We start from the raw sequence: 18,767 nt of genomic DNA, 5'->3' as shown, positions 1-18,767 counted from the left end.
TTCCAGGAATGACCATTTCCTGTCTTGTACCCCTAAAACTATGTTCACATAGAGGGCCAGACTTGGGGTTGGTGCCTAACTTTGTCTCCCTTGAAAAGTTTAGATAATTTAGAGCTAGAGAGCTGGGCATCCTATTGACCCCGAGGGGAGTCTCCTCAGGCTGGCTCTCTCTCTCTCTCTCTCTCTCTCTCTCTCTCTCTCTCTCTCTCTCTCTCTCTCTCTCTCCTGGTTAGACTGCTGTAGGTTTTCTGGGGTCTCTGGTTCCTGTCCCAGGCATCATGGCAGGGTATGGGAGGGCAGGCACCATTCAGACACACCAAGGGTCTTGTTTGCACACGTTCTTCCAGAGCCCTGCAAGGAGTGCTTGTTGAGTCAGAGCCTCATGGGGTCCTTGAATCCTGGTGTCAGCCCAGCCTCTCTGGAAGAGGCGGGAGACACTGATGTTAAATGCGTAGGCCTGAGAGCTGGACGGCTTGGTGGGGAATTCCACCTACTGTTAACTAGTTTGGTGACCTAGGGGCAATTTACAAAATTCCCTGGGCCTTGATTTCTCCTCTCTAAAGTGGATTAGTGTCTGCATCATAGAATTATTGTAAGACTGCAAAGATGAGAAAATGTATGTCCTAGGCAGTGTCTACTCCTCCATAGTAAGCCTTACCAGAGCCTAAACACATCAGCTGTCAGAATCATGGATGCTGATCTGAGTCTAACACTTAGACACCAGAATTATCTTAGGAACCTGCAAAAAAAAAAATCCTTAACCACAGGCTTCCACTCAGAGACTGATTTAATGAATGTGAGGTCCTGGAAGAGAGTTTGTCAAAGCACCTGTGTGCTCCTGCTCCAGTCCATATACTGCTTTTAGGAAGCTCAGGTCCTGAAAGTGCTCCCTGCTGCCCAGAGCAGTCCCCTTCCTATCTTTGGGAGTTTGGCTTGGGCCACTGTTTGCTTCTCTTGCCACTTCCCTATTGGTTGGGAAGTCCTTCTAACATGTCTTACTTTCTCCTGCCTAGGGATGGAAAGCAGGACTCCCAGTCTCTGCCTCTCCTCGGGAGGGCTTTGTGTAGATGCTCTGAGGGTGGCCAGTGGCTAGGGGGCTTGGATGAAGTGGTAAAGGGGATGGTAGCCATCTGTCCTCCCAGGGCTCCTCCTTCTTCAGTCAGCCAGCCCCAGAGCCTCAGCCCCCTTCATTCTGCCTGTTGCAGTTTTCCTGGTGTCTCACTTGTGCCCCTGACCTGGCCTGGTGGGTCCTCATACTCTTTCTCCTTGCTAGCTGCCTCATTCTGTAGCTCCTCACCCACCCAGCCTGGCAAATGCTGACCTTTCAGTTGCCTGGCAACCCCATGCCCATCAGCCCAGCCCTGACTCCCAACACTGTTAACAGAGATCGCCAACTGTGGCTTCCCTGGGGCTGAAGGTGAGAGAGAGAGAGAGGCACAGCTTGGTGTTGGTGGTCAGCTTAGAGGAGCCACTGGGGTGTGAGTTTGGGCAAAGATTCCCTCAGAGGAGCCCAATTCTCACACTGCTTTGCTTCTTCCCGAGATCCATGCTCACCCACTGGTCGAGACATTATGCTTGAAGCTGGAAGGCCCTTGCTAGCCTCCACATCTGACCTTCCACATCCCCAAGCCTTCAAGGGCACTTTCACGACAGCTGGGCATGCTGCCCATGTGAGAAAGAGGCTTTCTCTTTTTGAGACTTCTAATCTAATTGGAACATTACACTGGGCTAATAGGAAAATGGAGATTAATTAGGGGTTAATCAGGATTTGGGGAAAGAGGGAGCTGAAGAGGAGAATAAATCGTTCCTTTTTAGAGATACTTTTTATTGTTGTCTTTTTAAATTATAAAAGTAATATATTCTGATTGTGCAAAATCCACTTAATTTTATATAATGTAGAAAATGAAAAACAAGGAAGCTCTCAGCCGGGATGTAACATAGCCAGTGCTAGTGGTTTTGAGTGGTATGTTGTTAAAAATAATTTATTTTATAGAGAAATATAATTGGGCAGCGTGTTCTTTTTGTGACTCTAAGCATATATATATATATATATATATATATATATATATATGACATAGCTATATATCATCTTACTGTTTTAAACAACTGAGTTTCTGTATAACAACTAGGTGATAGGGGAGATACTGGGGCTGTGGCCTGGGTGACCGCTCCCGGCTTGAGCCAAAAATAGGTTCTTACAGTACAGTTGAGGCTATAGTGAACTGCCCGCCTCTCCCCCCACCAGGAGACAGCAATCAAGCTGTCCTGTGACACCCTTCCTGACTCCAGCCAGTGCCCACCCTCCGCTATAGTGCCGGCGAAATGTAGCCATGCTGGGCACTGCGGGCGTGTGGCGGGGAGGGGCGGAGCCTGGCCCCTATGCATGTGCTCATGCGTGCTGTGTGTACTCCACAGGCTGCCTGCTGCTGTTGGCTCCCTGGGGTTTAGGAAAGTTGTCCTAGCCACTCTAAGTCAAGGACATTGTCACTACCCCGTGCTGCAAGGGCCCACAACTTCTACCACAAGGACCCTGGGGGCCTTCCATCACTCTGCTTTTTCCCTGGGCCCCAGCTTCCTTAGTCTACCCCCACCCTCTGAACTCCATGAAGAATAAATCTCGCCGCTCACAAACCCGCCGCTTAATTAATGTCTGGAACTAATGTCCCAATTTGCTCAATGATTCTGCTGCTCACCTCGGTGACAAATTTTTGTTGTTCTTTGCTGGCTTAAAATAGCAGGCATGCCCATGGCTCCTGCTCAGGTGCTTCTTGTCTGGCTTCTTGGGGTGGTTGAATCCTTGGCTCACTGCTTACCTGCTGGGTGTGCTGGGGAGGCTAAGGCTCTGAGAGGTGGGGAAACTTGCTGTTACCCCATGAGTTTCAACCCCAGAGACTCTCCTGCCAGTGTGTGTGTGTGTGTGTGTGTGTGTGTGTGTGTGTGTGTGTGTGTGTGTGTGTGTGTTGCTGTGGCTGTCTGGTGGGAGGGGGCTCCCTGAGCCTGGATGGATGGAGGTGGTGGTGGTGGCCAAGCAAAGCAGAGCTGATGCATCTCACCCTGCCCTGCTCCTGCAGACCCGCAGTTCACGCCACACTCAGGGAGCCCAGCCAGGGTTGGCAGACCAGGCAGCCAAGCTGTCCTACGCTTCGGCTGAGTCGCTGGAGACCATGTCGGAGGCAGAGCTGCCCCTGGGTTTCAGCAGGATGAACCGCTTCCGACAGAGCCTGCCCCTCTCTCGCTCTGCCAGTCAGACCAAGCTTCGTTCACCAGGTACTGGCCAACCTGTCCATCTTCCCTCCAGGACATAAGCTCCGCCCCCCCCCCCATGCTTCTCCCTAGCTCTCCTCTGGCCTTGAATCACTCCATTTCTCCTCCAGCACAGATCTACCTCCCCCAACAGCCCCCTCCTCACTGCACCTCTTCATCCTGGGCTCTCCCCCGCTCCTCTCTCTGACTCTTGTCCCCCCTCCCCTCTTCAAGCCCTTTCCCTCCCAGGCAGTCTCCCTCTCCCTTTCCTCCATCCTTTTCTTCCCACTTCTCTCTCCAGCATTCCATCTTTTCCATTTCCCTCTGTTTCTGCCGGGATCCTTTCCCTAATCTTATTTCCCAGACTCTAGCTGCCTGGGATCGAGCGAGTGTTGGTTTTTTTGGGGGGTGGGGCGAGGTGGGGAGGGACTACCCGCTGGCCTGGCGCCCCAGCATGAACGGCGCTTGGGTGCACCTGCACTCGGGGGCGGCGTCCGGCCTCAGACCTTGCCACTGCGGGACGGGGACCAGCGCAGCTCCGGAAGCGGGCCCTGGCTCTCCGGGCGGGCGGCGCTCTGCCGGCGGGCGGCCTGGCGGCGGCGGTGACCGCAAGGGCCGCGTCTCCTTTGCAGGGGTGCTGTTCCTGCAGTTCGGGGAGGAGACGCGGCGCGTGCACATCACGCACGAGGTCAGCAGCCTGGACACTCTGCACGCGCTCATCGCGCACATGTTCCCGCAGAAGCTCACCATGGGCATGCTCAAGTCGCCCAACACCGCCATCCTCATCAAGGACGAGGCGCGCAACGTCTTCTACGAGCTGGAGGACGTCCGGTGGGCGTGGCCCTCACCTTAGAGACCTTCCCGAGCCCGGCCCTCTTCCTGCCCGCATGCATTCCCCTCCCCTCCCCTCCCCGCCGAACCCTCCCTCCCCGCGGGTCCCCGGAGCCTGAGCCAACTTGGAAATGGCTCCCGTGGGTGAGGGAGAGGAGAGCACGGGTGGAGGCTGCTGTGTGTGCTGCTGGCGGGCAGCCCCAGGCACCTAGAGCCGCTGCGTGAAGGACTTACCAGGGGTTGGGTGTCCAGATCCCTCCTGGCTCTCCTGGGAGTAGCTGTCCCCTCCTCGTTGTGCAGGGGACCGGGTGGGCTGCATGGTGACCCTCTGCCCCCCCTCTTCCTCTACCCCCACCCCCCAGAGATATCCAGGACCGCAGTATTATCAAGATCTATAGGAAAGAGCCTCTGTACGCCGCTTTCCCTGGCTCTCACCTCACCAATGGAGACCTCCGGGTACGGCTGGGGAGGCCCAGGGCACCGGGGAGAGGCTGGGCAGGTGGAGTCCGGGCGGGTAAAGTGCGCGGACGGCTGTCACCTGGGACCGGGGGCCCAACTCTGGAGATGGGAATGGGGGGGGGGGAGGGAACTGAAGCAAAGGGTCGCCTCCCTAGGTGGTGGGGTTAGGGCGGACTCGCTCCCCTCATCTGCTAGGTTGTCCATTCCGGGTTTCCCACAGGCTCTCAGCAGCCACCCCTTCCCCTCCTCCACTCCCCGCCGCAGAGCAGGCCGAGGGGTGGCCCTCCATCTGTCACCCCCCCCCACACACACCCTGATGGGAGAGGGACCCCAGATGCAGCAGGAGAGGGGGAAGACAGAGGAGGGCAGGGGGGACTTGGCAAGCATCCGCGGAGAGGTGCTGGTTCCTCAAGCAAGGGGAGAGGGGTCCCCTTGGTGACCAGGCCCATGGGGTTCCGGGGCTGTCTTCTGCGCAGAGAGAGATGGTGTACGCGTCGCGGGAGTCGTCGCCCACGCGGCGCCTCAACAACCTGTCGCCGGCCCCGCACCTGGCGTCCGGTTCGCCGCCGCCGGGGCTGCCGTCGGGGCTGCCGTCGGGGCTGCCGTCGGGCTCGCCATCCCGCTCGCGCCTCTCGTACGCGGGGGGCCGGCCGCCCTCGTACGCCGGCAGCCCGGTGCACCACGCGGCGGAGCGGCTGGGCGGCGCCCCGGCCGCGCAGGGCGTCAGCCCCAGCCCCAGCGCCATCCTGGAGCGGCGCGACGTGAAGCCGGACGAGGACCTGGCGGGCAAGGCGGGCGGCATGGTGCTGGTGAAGGGCGAGGGGCTCTACGCCGACCCCTACGGGCTGCTGCACGAGGGCCGGCTGAGCCTGGCGGCGGCGGCCGGGGACCCGTTCGCCTACCCCGGCGCGGGCGGGCTGTACAAGCGCGGCTCGGTGCGCTCGCTCAGCACCTACTCGGCCGCGGCGCTGCAGTCGGACCTGGAGGACTCGCTGTACAAGGCGGCGGCGGCGGGCGGCGCGGGCGCGCTCTACGGCGACGGCTACGGCTTCCGCCTGCCGCCCTCGTCCCCGCAGAAGCTGGCCGACGTGGCCGCGCCCCCCGGGGGGCCCCCGCCGCCGCACAGCCCCTACTCGGGGCCCCCCAGCCGCGGCTCCCCCGTGCGCCAGTCCTTCCGCAAAGACTCGGGGTCCTCCTCGGTCTTCGCCGAGAGCCCCGGAGGCAAGAGCCGCAGCACGGGAGGCGCCTCCGTGGCCGGGGCCCCTCCTCCGGAGCTCTTCCCGGGGCCCGGGGAGCGCTCCCTCGTGGGGTTCGGACCACCGCCGGCCAAGGACACGGAGACCAGGTGAGGCGCGCGGGAAGCCTCGGGGCCGTGTTCCGTGGGTTGGGAGAGGCACCCGCGGGGATGGTGTGTGTGTGTGGAGGGGTGGGGGGGGGGACGACTGCAGAACGCAGGGTGGTCTTGATGAGGGAGCCCGGACCGTCTAGGAGGCCCCAGATGGGGGACTCTGGACATGTAGCCTCAGTTTACCTTGCTATAAAAATCAAAGAACTGGACAAGCCCTTCTTAGTGCCTCCCTGGCTGGGACTCAGAAATTGCAGCTGGAGAGCTGTCCAGCATAGGCCCCGCTGAAGTCCACTGGGGTGAAGGTAGGAACTGATAGGAAATGGTGTGGGGGAGCGAGAAGCCCGTGGGGGGTTGCCTAGCTTCCCTTGGGGAGGCCTGTCTTCCCTCCCTGCCCCCCCATCCCGCACTCAGACAGGAGATACCCTGTGCACTGGGGCAGCACTGCAGAGAGGTGAGAAGCCATGCCTTTTCACACTCTTGTAGCCTGTGCTAGCCCCGAACTGGGTTCTGTTCATACCAAACTGGGAAAATCCAGTCCCTTGCTTTGGTCTATTGGGGAGACACACTTAAAACAAAAAGCAGAAAGCAAAACAAAAAAAAAGGACTTCCTTTGGATGATGTAGAAGGACTTCCTCAAGGCTACTGGGTCTTTGGGATGGCTTTCTAGAGGAGGTAGGGAGAAAGATGGGGGGAGGGGCATATGCAAAGCCTGTGAAGGTCAGGATAGGACCTCTCAGGAGGCAGTAGTGAGAGACACAGCAGGCCGGCGCTATGGGCTTGCTACCGAGGCACTGGGTGTCTAATTGTGTGCGGGCCGCCTGGAAGGGAAGGCTCTCATGATCTGAGGTGGGGTTGCTCAAAGCTGTCTTCTTACCCAGGGAGCGCATGGAGGCCATGGAGAAGCAGATCGCCAGCCTCACAGGCCTGGTGCAAAGTGCCCTACTACGAGGCTCAGAGCCGGAGACCCCAAGGTGAGCTCCCTCTTTCAACACCCCTGCCAGGGCCTGAACTTGGAGTAAGGAGGGCAGAGCCCTGGGCTCAGCTCTGCCAGTGTCTCACTGGGTGACCCTGGATGAGTCCCTTTCCTGCTTTTCCTGCTCTGGGACTCTGTGCTAAGATCAGGGAGCTGGAGATGACATCTAAAGTCCTCAGCTTTGATGGTCCAGCCTGGCCTGGCATCCTGATGGCCATCTTCTTTCCCCCTGTGCCACAGTGAGAAGATCGAAGGCTCCAATGGAGCAGCCACCCCCTCCGCAGGTGAGTGCCTCTTCTCCCCTCCCCACAGAGGTCCTTGATCTCTGAGTCTCAGTTTCCTAATCTGTAAAGTGGGGCTCAGACACTGGCTGCCTCATTGGGCTTCCAATGGATAAACCAGTAGTCAGTCACCTTGGCCCGAGATGTCATGGCTCTGGTGTGTTGTACCCCACTATGAAAGGGCAATCAGAGTCATGTACCTCTCTGCCTGCTGTGGGGGTTTGAGAGTGGGGAGAGTGTTGCCCAGTCCCCCTCTCAGGCACACGGTTTGCTCCTTTCTCCCATTCTCCTGGTCCTTCTCCGCAGCTTGTGGGTCTGGTAGCCGGAGCAGTGGGGCTACCCCGGTTTCTGGCCCTCCCCCACCCTCAGCCAGCAGCACTCCTGCAGGGCAGTCCACTGCTGTCAGCCGTCTGCAGATGCAGCTGCACCTGCGGGGCCTGCAGAACAGCACTAGTGACCTGCGCGGTCAGCTCCAGCAGCTGCGCAAGCTCCAGGTACCTCCTCCGCCCCCCCCCCCCCAGCCACAGCTCGCCACACCTCTTTCTCACAAGCCACGCCCCATCTCCTACCCTTATGTCTTCCGAAACCGAGCTCCTTGAGTTCCTTAGGAGTCCCTCAAAGATCACACACAGACCTCTCTCTGCACTGCCTTTGTCCTCTTTATTTCTCTCAGGGTTCCTAGTTAAAACTCTGCTCCCTCGCTCAGGCCCTACTCTCCAGCTCTGCTTCTTTCCACTGCCCTCCTGGAGCCCCCAGACACCCCTCATCCTGTTTGTCTCGCAGGGCAGTTCCAGTTCCCCTGACCCAGTTCCTCTGGCCCTTTTTCCCCAAGGCCCCCTCCCTCCTCCTACCTGAGCCCTGACAGTCTGCCCCGCCCAGCCTGGCAGATGGTGCCTCCCATCAGGAACTTGGCATTGCTGTGCCCCTCCCCCAGAGGGGCCAAGGGCCCATCAGGTGACGATAATGAGCAGAGACAGGCTGAGGAGGGGGCAGAGTTACCATCTGGCCACTGGTAAACTCTCGCTTATCCGTCCCCACCGTTCTTGGGACAGGGTCCCATCCTTGGTCTCTGTGCCCCAGTCTCGAAAACTCCCCCAGGGTTCGAGTCCTTTATTCCAGGATAATCCCCCTTCAAGGCTTCTTGAAGCTACAACAAGCGACCACACTGCCCACTAGGCCCTAGGTAGGGTCACTCCCTTCCCGGGCCCCATTTCCTTCCCATTCTCCTCCGGTTTGGATACCTTTCCAGAGTTTAACTCTGCCTTCTGCCCCTTGCTGCTGCTCAGGCCCACAGCCACGCAGAAAACCCTGCCCGCTCCATGCTCCACGGTGCCCATGGCGCTCTACAGCCTTTGTTTCCCACCCCCCCCCTTCCCGCCCCCCAAATTCGGCCCACTGCCTCAACCCCTCCCCACCCCCATCGTGCCACGCCTTGGCTGGGGGAGCCTCACCCGCTTAGCAATGCCTTCCGCCCGCCCTTCCCCGACGGTGCACCTCTCTCGGCCCCACGCGGGTCCACTCGTCCAACCACCCTCCTTTACCCCCCCCCCCCGCCCCCCGCAGCTGCAGAACCAGGAGTCGGTGCGCGCGCTGCTAAAGCGCACCGAGGCGGAGCTGAGCATGCGCGTATCGGAGGCGGCCCGGCGGCAGGAGGACCCGCTGCAGCGGCAGCGCACCCTGGTGGAGGAGGAGCGGCTGCGCTACCTCAACGACGAGGAGCTCATCACCCAGCAGCTCAAGTGAGACTGGGCCCGGCCGCGGAGGGAGGGCGGGGCACCACCACCCAGGTGACCCCACAACCTGGTTTCCTCCGGAACCCCAGGCGGCCTTGGCCTGTTCCGAAGCCTGATTTCTTCCTGCTCTGTGACCTGTTTTTCTCAGTGACCCACAAACCTTTGACCGTCTATCTGGCATCAGTCCTGATTTCTTTTCCTCCCTTCCTTCCTTCCTTCCTTCCTTCCTTCCTTCCTTCCTTCCTTCCTTCCTTCCTTCCTTCCTTCCTTCCTTCCTTCCTTCCTTCCTTCCTTCCTTCCTCCTCCCTCCCTCCCTTCCTCCTTCCCTCCCTCCCTCCTTCCCTCCTTCTTTTCCTCCCTCCCTTTCTTTCTCTCTCCCTTTCTTCCTGGCTTGGTCCCTGTCTTTACTATGGTCTTGCTTCCTTCGGCCTGCAGCTTCCCTGTCCTGTGGCCAGCTGCCTGACTGCCCTCTGTTTACTCTCCTTCTGGCCTGTGATCTGTGTACCCAAGTGGAATGCCAGGATGTTGCTATCTCACCTGCTCCCCCCCCCCCCCAGCCTGGTGCTGACTGACCAGCCACCCTTGCTACCACTTTCCTTTCCCTGATCTCTGAGATCAGGTATAGCCAAGGAAAACCCACCTCCCTCCTTAGTACAGCCAAAAGTGGGTTCTAGAGCTCTCAGAGGGAGGATAGCGATCACCCCATCCTGAAGGCTCAGACATGGAAGGGTTAACAGAAGACAGTCTGTGGTCCAAATTTAGCAAAAGGCTGCTTGGCCGCAAATCAATTGTCTAGTAACTATGAAGGGAGAAGCCGTTCTTCACTGTCCATTCAGGGTCTAAGCAGTCCTGCTCCACTACAGCTTCCCCTTCTCAGACCCAGACTCTGCTCCTTCCTATGGTACCCCCTGCACCATGACAGAGCACTGGAAGGCCTGGGCTCCAGCTCTAGCACCAAGAGGCTGTGAAATCAGGGCTGTTCCCATCTGCCTCTCTACCTCCGTGTCCTTGTTTGTGTCCAGTACTAAGATTTTTGCAGTTCTTTCCAGAGAGAGGTTGGGTTGTACTAAGGGGCAGTCAGGGCTGGCTGGAGACTCAGGGAGTCAGGAGAGCTGCTCACAGGAGCTAGATTTCCTTTACTAAGTTCTATCTTGAGAAGGAGCCTGGGGCCCAGACAGCCTGGTGGTCCTTAGGCCTGTCAAAGGTGCCAAGCAAGGAGTCCCGTGGCATCGTGCGGCTGAGGTGGAGTCAGGGCCCATCTTTGGCATGGAAAACACCCACAAGTAGCCGTGCTTATCACTCACGGTGGGATAACTTAGCCACAGCTGCAGCCAGATCTCCAAGTAGACCAGCAGCCTCCATCCCCTCCCCACCCCCACCCCCCGGGGGGATTCCATTTATCCATCTTCTTTGTCCTTTCCTTGTCCTTTTCCATTTGGCACAGAGACGCTGGTCAGAATTTTCAAAAGGAACTTTACTGAGACATTAAAGGGAAATTCAAAGAAATCTCAAAGCACAGAAGTGGAAGAGATAAAAGGCAGATTTATATTCTGGTTATTAGGAGTGTCTGGTCCCTGGCTTCCTGGGGGCCTCAGTTCTCTAGGAACATAGCGGCTTCCCATCCCCATCTTTTATCAAGCCCATTACTCAGATTGCTCACTTGAGGGATCCAAAAACCCAAACAGCTGCTTCTAACAGGCTTATCCATCCTGGAGTGGACTTGTTTCTTTTTTGTGAGGGTAGAGCTGGTCTGGCCTTGAAGGTCCTCTCTGCCTACCTCCCATAGCTGCCCCAGGCATGGACTGTACACCTGTGCTGACCCCTGCTCTGGCTGCAAGCCCCTACCTACTTGCTCTTGCTTTGTTTTATGGTGCCCCTTCCTCTTTTCCTGGCATCTTGCTGACAGTCTTTCCACTTGGCCCGCTCAACTGTCCGTCTAGCCAAACACTTGGGTCTTGTCTGGGCATTTCCTTTTGGGGGGCCTGCCTCTGCTGGCTAAGTCCCATTGGTTCCTGGAGTCTGCCTTTTGCTAACCAAGGACTGGTTTTGGAGGTGTGCCATCTCTGGGGGCGTACACAGGACTGTGAGCTCAGAAGGGCCCTGTGCTTTGTTTAATGCTCAGCTATCCTCTTGAAATTCTGAGTCATTTTTGAATTAGGGTCAAAATTCTCCTTTTGCATTTGGCCCTGGAAATTATTTAGCTGGCTCTGTCCTGACCCTGTCATCTTGACTCTGCCAGGACTAAATATGTATATGGAAAGTCTAGACGCTGCTGTTTTATTGTTTTTAGTGCTGGGGATTGAACCCAGGGCATCATGCTTCCAGCACTTTTTGACATTGGTTTGTGGGGGTGGAGGAGTATGCTGGTCCTGGGTCTTGAACTCAGGGCTTGGGCATTATCTCTGAGCTTCTTTTGCTCAAGGCTAGCATTCTATCACTTGAGCCATAGCTCTACTTCTGGCTTTTGTGGTAATTTAGTGTAGATAAGAGTCTCACAGACTTTTCTGACAAGGCTGCCTTTGAACCTTGATCCTCAGATCCTCAGCCTCCTGAGTAGCTAGGATTACAGGCGTGGGCCACTAGTGCCTGGCTTACATTGGTTATTTACAAGGAAGGCTCTCGCTTTATGCCTACACCTGCCTGAGCTGTGTTCCTCCTCTTTGTGCTTTCTAGTGTTGCTGGGGATGACAGGTGTGTATATCACTGTGCCCAATTACAGTGCTTCTGCTGTAGCAGGGGTAATATACTCACTACTGGGCCCAGCCATTGGCTGTGATGGAATCTCTCCAACATCTCTTTGCCCAGCTGGTCATCTCTCCAATTTGTGCCCCCTAAATCGCTAGGATTTCAGGCTTGTCCTACCCAAGTTAGAAGCTCTAAAACATTAGCAGATCGGATGATCAGAAAACCTAGGTGCTCCTGGAGTCTGGAGGTGGTATAGGGCTGATCCCTTCTTTGTGGTCCTTGCCTTCTCCCCACACTCCATGCCACTTTCCTACCTCTTTGTGGTTGCTCATATGCACACCACTTGGGGTTCAATGTTATTTCCCCTTGAAGGTTCACTGGAGTCTTCCCTTAAATGAGGGAGGACTTCTCCCTCAGAATGATGCTTGGGAGTGACTATTTGACAAAGGTGGCCCCAGCCTGGGGTTGTCAGGTGTCTGGAACACAGCAGGAGGGAGTTGTTCTTTCCTGTGTGGTGGAGCAAGGGCTGAGTAGGCCAGCAGGTGAGCAGGTGGCTGATGTCTGGCCATTGTGGAAGCAAGATACAGCAGGACCAGAACACAGCGGCTCATGGGAGACATACTTGCTACATGGCCACAGAGTACGGTTGTACTTTAGACTTGTTAATGTCTAAGTCTTCCTAGACCATTTAAAAAAATCATGCCTAAGTCTCATGTAGAGTATCCTTAAATTAGAGCAACTGCTATAATAAGCTCTGAAATTGTATGATAGATAAAAAATAATAGACATAATCTTCTTCTTTGTCAGTCGTAGGGCTTGAACTCTGGGCCTGGGCGCTGTCCCTGAGCTCTTTAGCTGAAGGCTAGCACTCTTCCACTTGAGCCTCAGCTCCATTTCTGGTTTTCTGGTGGTTAATTGGAGACAGGAGTCTCAAGGAGTCCTGCCCTGGCTGGCTGTGAACCTTGATCCTCAGATCTCAGCCTCCTAAGTAGCTAGGATTACAGGCATGGGCCACCAGCACCCAGCTTAGACATACTCTTCTTTGTCAAGAAACAGTTTAATTTAGGGTGGGTTATCAGGGTGGCTGTCTTTCATGGACCCAAGCTGATGGTCTCTTCAGTAAGTCCCTCTCAAGATCACTCATCAGGTCATGATTTCTTTTAAAAAATATTTTTAATTTAATGGCTTTTTTTTTTTTTTTGCCAGTCCTGGGCCTTGAACTCAGGGCCTGAGCACTGTCCCTGGCTTCTTTTTTTCTCAAGGCTAGCACTCTGCCACTTGAGCCACAGCGCCACTTCTGGCCATTTTCTGTATATGTGGTGCTGGGGAATCGAACCCAAGGCTTCATGTATTCAAGGCAAGCACTCTTGCCACTAGGCCATATTCCCAGCCCCAATTTAATGGCTTTTTGTTTGTTTATGTGGCACTGAGGAATCAAACCCAGGGCCTCATGCATGCTAGGCACAAGCACTCTACCATGAAGCCACCAATCCCAGCCCCCATGTCATGATTTCTTAACCAGAGGGTAAGGGTGTGAGGAAGCTCTCAAGGGCAAGATCTGGAAGCAGCATCTACCCCTTATACTCATCCATTGAGTAAGCCTCTGCTGAATGATTACTTCTAACTGCAAGGGAACCTGGGAAATGTAGTCCAGTGTTGTAACCACTGCTTGTTCATGTACAAAGGAGTATTGACTGTGTCTACCTCCAGGGTTAGTTTTGAAGTTAAAAAGAAGGTAATGAGTATCAAGGGTGACTATTACACAGGGCACACAGTAAACCCTTCATACACTATAGGTCTTTATGTGGTAATGCCTGGTCCCAAGATTTCGCCCTGCTCTGTCTTTTCACCTGCTATTTGGATGAAGATGTCTCTGGCCTGCCAATGAGATTTGCTGATGACACAGAGCTTTAAGGCAAGCAAAGCTCTCGGGTGATAGGACAGATTCAAAAGTTGTTTGCACCTGGATTGTTGAGCGGAAATCCAGCAGATGGGATTTGACAGGAATGCATGTGAAGTTGTGCATGTGGGTCAAGGATGTCAGCCACTTAAGTACAGAATTGAGATGACCACCCCGTGGCAATTCTTCCTTTGACTTCTTTACTCACGCTGCAATTAGTTACTAAGCAGCCACTCTACACCAGGAGCTGTGCCAGGTACCGGGAATCAGAGATGAATCTGGAGGACAGCTCTTGTCTGCCTGGGGCTGGAGGTCCAGAAGGTTGCACAACCCAGCAAACAGGAGCATGAGGAGTTTGCAGGGTGGGGGTTGCAAGAAGCACACCAATTCCCAAATGGAAGGACTGGAGGAGAGTTTCCCATTGCAATCTGAGCATGAGTAGAAGTAAGTGTGTGTTTGTGTGTGTGTGTGTGTGTGTATATACATGTATGGAAAGTTCTAGGCAGAGAACATGGTGTCATGAAGGACAGAGAGCCGGGTGCTGGCGGCTCATACCTGTAATCCTAGCTACTCAGGAGGCTGAGATCTGAGGATCATGGTTCAAAGCTAGCCCAGACAGGAAAGTCTGTGAGACTCTTATTTTCAGTTAGCCACCAGAAAACTGGAAGTAGATCTGTGGCTCAATGTGGTAGTGCTAGCTTTGAGCAAAAGAGTTAAGGACAGTGCCCAGGCCCTGAGTTCAAGCCCCGTGACCAACCAAAAAAAAAAAAAAAAAAGACAGAGTGGACAGCACATACTGGACCCCAGAGAAGGTCTGAATGGTTTAAAAAGAAGTAAGCCAGGTAGCGAGCTGCTGCTGGAGGGAAAATTAGCAGCTCCCAGGGACCAGCTCATCTGCATGAGCTCATTTAATCCTCATAGTGACCCACAAGGGAGGAATACTTAGCATCCCCATTTCTTGAGTGAGAGGATTGAGGCTCAGAGATTAGGTAATTGCCCAAGATCTCTCTGCTGGGAAGGAAGAGCTGGGATTGGAGTTTGTATCTTGCTGACTCTAGAGCCTCGTTTTCAACCCTTATCCACATCCCTGTCTCAGCTACACTGGAGATGATGAATTCATTTAGGGTTCAATGCAAGGGCTGATGATGTGGTCTGGTTTACATTATAGAAAGTTATAGAGTCTTAAGTGGCACAAGCTTCATATAAACCAGCTGAAAACCTTTGCAGCCCACAAATCTCCTGCCAAGGAGGCAGCGGAGAACCTGGCAGCTAAATGTAGGTTGTTAGCCCAGGAGTGTCTCCCAGACAGGGTCCCTCCCAGGCACACGAAGCTGCCTGGGGCCCTCGGAAAGGCTGCCAGGCTCTCTGCTCCTATCCTGACCAAATGAGAGTCAAAGGCTGCAAGTTACAGCGAGGGAGATTTGGGCCGAGATAGCTAAAGATCAGTGTCTCTCCACTGTGGCTGGGGACACCTCTAAGAAGCTCTTTGGGGGGGCTTGTCTATGAGGTTTAGCATTTCTGGTTTCACTTGGGCATGTGGCCTGGTAGATTGCTTTCAATTTTGATCTGACTAGTGGCTTGATTTCTTTCCAGCTGCCCAATTTCAGGGGGCTGGGCTGGGGCCAGAGGGGCTGAGAGGGTCTCTCTGTGGCTGCAGTGACTTGGAGAAGTCAGTGGAGAAGATCCAGAGGGACATAACTCACAACCACCGGCTGGTACCCGGCCCCGAGCTGGAGGAGAAGGCCCTGGTGCTGAAGCAGCTCGGAGAAACGCTGACAGAGCTTAAGGGTGAGCTTGTGTTGGTGACAGTGGCCCCCGAGCCAGTGGGAAAGTCCCTGCTATGATTCTAGCAACGTCCCCAGCTCCCCAGTCCTTCCTGCTTGCTCCCTTCCCTCCCTCCTTCCCTCCCTCCTTCCCAGCTTACCCCTTCCTGTCCCCTCAGCTCATTTCCCAGGTTTGCAGAGCAAGATGCGGGTAGTGCTGCGTGTCGAGGTGGAGGCGGTGAAATTCCTGAAGGAGGAGCCACAGCGGCTGGACGGGCTCCTCAAGCGCTGCCGTGGGGTCACAGACACGTTGGCCCAGATCCGCAGGTCATTCTCGTCCTGACTTCTGATTTCCTGTGCCGGTGGGGGGGGGGGCGGAGGGGGAGGGTCACACACTGTGTCCAGATCCATAGGGATGGTTGGCCCTTTATACTGACTTCCCCCCAAGGTCCCTGATGTGCCACTGGGTAGGCACTTTAACTCTGGCCTGAGACCCCTGACCGCTGCAGGTGTGGCTTGCCCTCTCCTCCTCTCCAGGCCTCCCCATATCTCCCCTGCAAGATCCCTTGGCTGTCCTGTGAGGAGAGCCCAACTTCCTCCGAGGGGCCACCACCCCTCACCTGAGCCTCACAGCTGCTCCAAACTCTTCCAACCCCAGGCAAGTGGACGAGGGTGTGTGGCCACCCCCCAACAACCTCCTCAGTCAGTCCCCCAAGAAGGTGGCTGCGGAGACAGACTTCAACAAGGGCTTGGACTTTGAAATGCCACCCCCCAGCCCCCCACTGAACCTCCATGAGCTGACCGGGCCAGTCGAAGGAGCCCCTCTCACCCCTAAGAGCGGCAACCCCACCAAAGGCCTGGACACCCCCAGCAAGAGAAGCATGGACAAGGCCGTGGCTGTTGAGGTGCTGGGGCCTGGGGGTGAGGGGTACGAGCTATGTTCTCAAGTTGTTGCCATGACCCTGTAGTGACAAGTGCCAAAACAGCATCATTTGGAGGGTGGGGGGAAGGGAGGAGTAATCAGTTCTCTAATGAAAGTCTAAGAAGCAAAATGAGGTAACATGAATCCTAGAGAGAATGCTCTAGTAAACAGAGCGGTGTGGTGTTGGCTCATGCTAACAGAGAAAACACGCGGGCGCCTGTGAGCACAGCTTGCCCTTAAGCTCTGTGCTCGTACCAGTTATCCAGGCTACTTAGGAGGCTGAGATTGTTGGGATTCCAGTTCAAGGCAATCTGGGAAGGGAAAAAAAAAAGAATTTGTGAGACTCCTCCCCGCCCCCACCCCCACCCCCAGTCATGGAACTCAGGGCCCGAGCTGCTGTCCCTGAGCTTTTTCTCGCAAGACTACTGCTCTACCACTTTGAGCCACAGTTCTACTTCTGGTTCTCTGGTGGTTAAATGGAGATAAGAATCTCACAGACTTCTCTGCCTAGGCTGGCTTTGAACTGAGATCCTTAAATCTCAGCCTCCTGGGTAGCTAGGATGACAGGTGTGAGCCACTGGCACCCAGTGTGGGACTCCTTCTTAATGAAGAGCTGGACCCCGTGGCCCATGCTTGTTATCCCAGTTGCCAGCAGAGCTAACATGGAGGACTGCACCTAGGCACTGGCAGGAAGTGAGAATCTATTTGAAAAATATTCAGGAAAAAAAAAATCAGCTAGAGATGTGGCTCAGTGGTAAGAGTGCCTGCTTAGCAAGCATGAGGCCACAAGTTCAAAACCTAGTACTGCCAAAAAAAAAAAACACCCCAAAGTGAATAGGAGACATGGTCCATGAGTCAGAAAGAGATTAGAACGTCCAGAAACAGGACTAATCAAGATGGCATCCCAGACCCATGGGGGCGAGTGTATCATCCCCACGTAGAAAGGCCCAGAGCCTGCTGGGGTTCCCTGTCCATCCCTTCATGTGTAGCTGGGGGAAGTGGCTGAGCCCTAGAGCTCAGGAGGAGCACAGGTAGGAGTCCTGACCCTCAGCCCCTCCTGACTGTCAAGGCTGCGGAGCGAGACTGGGAGGAGAAGCGGGCAGCTTTGACCCAGTACAGCGCCAAGGACATCAATCGACTGCTGGAGGAGACACAGGCTGAGCTGCTCAAGGCCATCCCTGACCTGGACTGTGCCAGCAAGGCCCACCCGGGCCCCGCCCCCACTCCGGACCACAAGCCCCCAAGGTGCCCCACGGCCAGAAGGCAGCCCCGCGGACGGAGCCCAGTGGAAGGAGGGGCTCAGGTAAAGCAGAAGGGCTAGTGAGGAGCCCAGAGTTGGGGACCCCCATCCTCAGGGTTCTTGGTCACTGGGGAGGTATTGGGATGTGAGCACTATGAAAGCCAGGCTGCCACAGGAGGGGGCACTGGCCATCAGCAGCCAATCCCCAGCTACTGAAGGAGATCAGGACTCAAAAGGAGAGTAAGCTGGACTCCACTGAGGCTCTTCCCCTGTCCTGAGAGCCACACAGGGAGGGTGGATACACTCAGGCCGGTACCAGGCTACCCTGAGAACGTGTGCTGTGGTGACCGGTGCTGACCCTGGTTCTTGGCTCCTACGCCTGAAAAAGACTGTGGGGAGGCAGAATCTGAGCAGACAGGGAAGTCCTAGTTCATTCATTTATTCAATCCAGCAACACATTGTGTGAAAATCCCTACGGTGTGCAAGATGCTGGGGAGAAAGAAAGTCAAGGCCTGCTGTGGAGGGGCTTAGGATTTAGCAGGCATAATATTCATGTGTGTGTTTGCAAGCGCTTATGACTCTGATGGGAACTGTCCAAATGCCTTCTTCTAATTTCACCACAGCCCCAGGAGGCAGCTGTCAATCACTTACTCAGCCACAATTCCCACTGTACAGTCAGGACATTTCCACTCCTAATGGTTAAATAATCCCCTCCCCCCATTCCTAGTGTGTGATTCAGAATGAACCCAGCGGCCCCATGCCTGTACAGTCCTTCAGGAAGCCCTAGTGGCCAAGGGTGGGGGTTGTAGAGGAGCAGACACCCCTAATTAGTCAGAGAGTGGGCACAGCCTGGGGAGGGCCCCCGAGATTCATGTTTGCCTGACCAGGGTCCACCCTGGCAGTGACAAGCAGAGCAGAGGCTAGAGGTTGGCAGGGATGAAGAGGAAGTGCTGGTCTAGGGAGCCTGGTCTAGTCTGGGGTGATGGGGAGCCACTGGAGGATCGAAGGCAGGGGAATGTGATGATGGAAGTGACCTTTCAGCAGCTTGCCCTGGAGACAGGTCTGGGGAGGGGGGGTGGGCTGAGGGGGATGCTGGTGGGTGGGGCCACCGAGCCTGGCAGGAGCTGAGGGGCAAGAAGATGGATGGGCACTGTGCTTCCCAAAGCTGACTGAGTGCGTGACTCACCACGGAGCTGTTGAAGTGCTGGTTTAGCAGCACTGGTTTAGTTTCACAAGCTCTCAGATGCAGTGTAGAGCTAGATGGTATGGAGAAGCAAATGGAGAAGGCAGCCAGGAAGCCCTGTGTCCTTTCCCTTGAGCCTTCCTCTATCCTCTCAGTCCTCCCTGGAGAAGGGAACGAGGTTTATCAAACCCTTGCAGTCAGATGCA

The 18,767-nt window shown here is 55.5% G+C and overlaps 1 protein-coding gene across 1 annotated transcript in view; it reads left to right on the top strand.

The window, feature by feature from the left end:
- Srcin1 (SRC kinase signaling inhibitor 1) overlaps positions 1-18,767 on the top strand; it is a 73,503-nt gene that overhangs the window by 41,564 nt on the left and 13,172 nt on the right. Inside the window, 13 exon segments of the mRNA XM_048365532.1 lie at positions 3,072-3,267; positions 3,876-4,074; positions 4,437-4,530; positions 5,010-5,878; positions 6,760-6,852; positions 7,095-7,138; positions 7,442-7,629; positions 8,699-8,874; positions 15,111-15,241; positions 15,396-15,543; positions 15,875-16,121; positions 17,208-17,382; positions 17,385-17,441. Of these exon segments, the coding sequence (XP_048221489.1) occupies positions 3,072-3,267; positions 3,876-4,074; positions 4,437-4,530; positions 5,010-5,878; positions 6,760-6,852; positions 7,095-7,138; positions 7,442-7,629; positions 8,699-8,874; positions 15,111-15,241; positions 15,396-15,543; positions 15,875-16,121; positions 17,208-17,382; positions 17,385-17,441 (2,617 nt within the window).

Source organism: Perognathus longimembris, chromosome 17 (genome assembly GCF_023159225.1).
Source record: "Perognathus longimembris pacificus isolate PPM17 chromosome 17, ASM2315922v1, whole genome shotgun sequence".
In the NCBI taxonomy this organism is placed as follows: domain Eukaryota; kingdom Metazoa; phylum Chordata; class Mammalia; order Rodentia; family Heteromyidae; genus Perognathus; species Perognathus longimembris.
The sequence above is the reverse complement of the archived record's forward strand: the minus strand, read 5'-3'. Positions and strand labels throughout refer to the sequence as shown.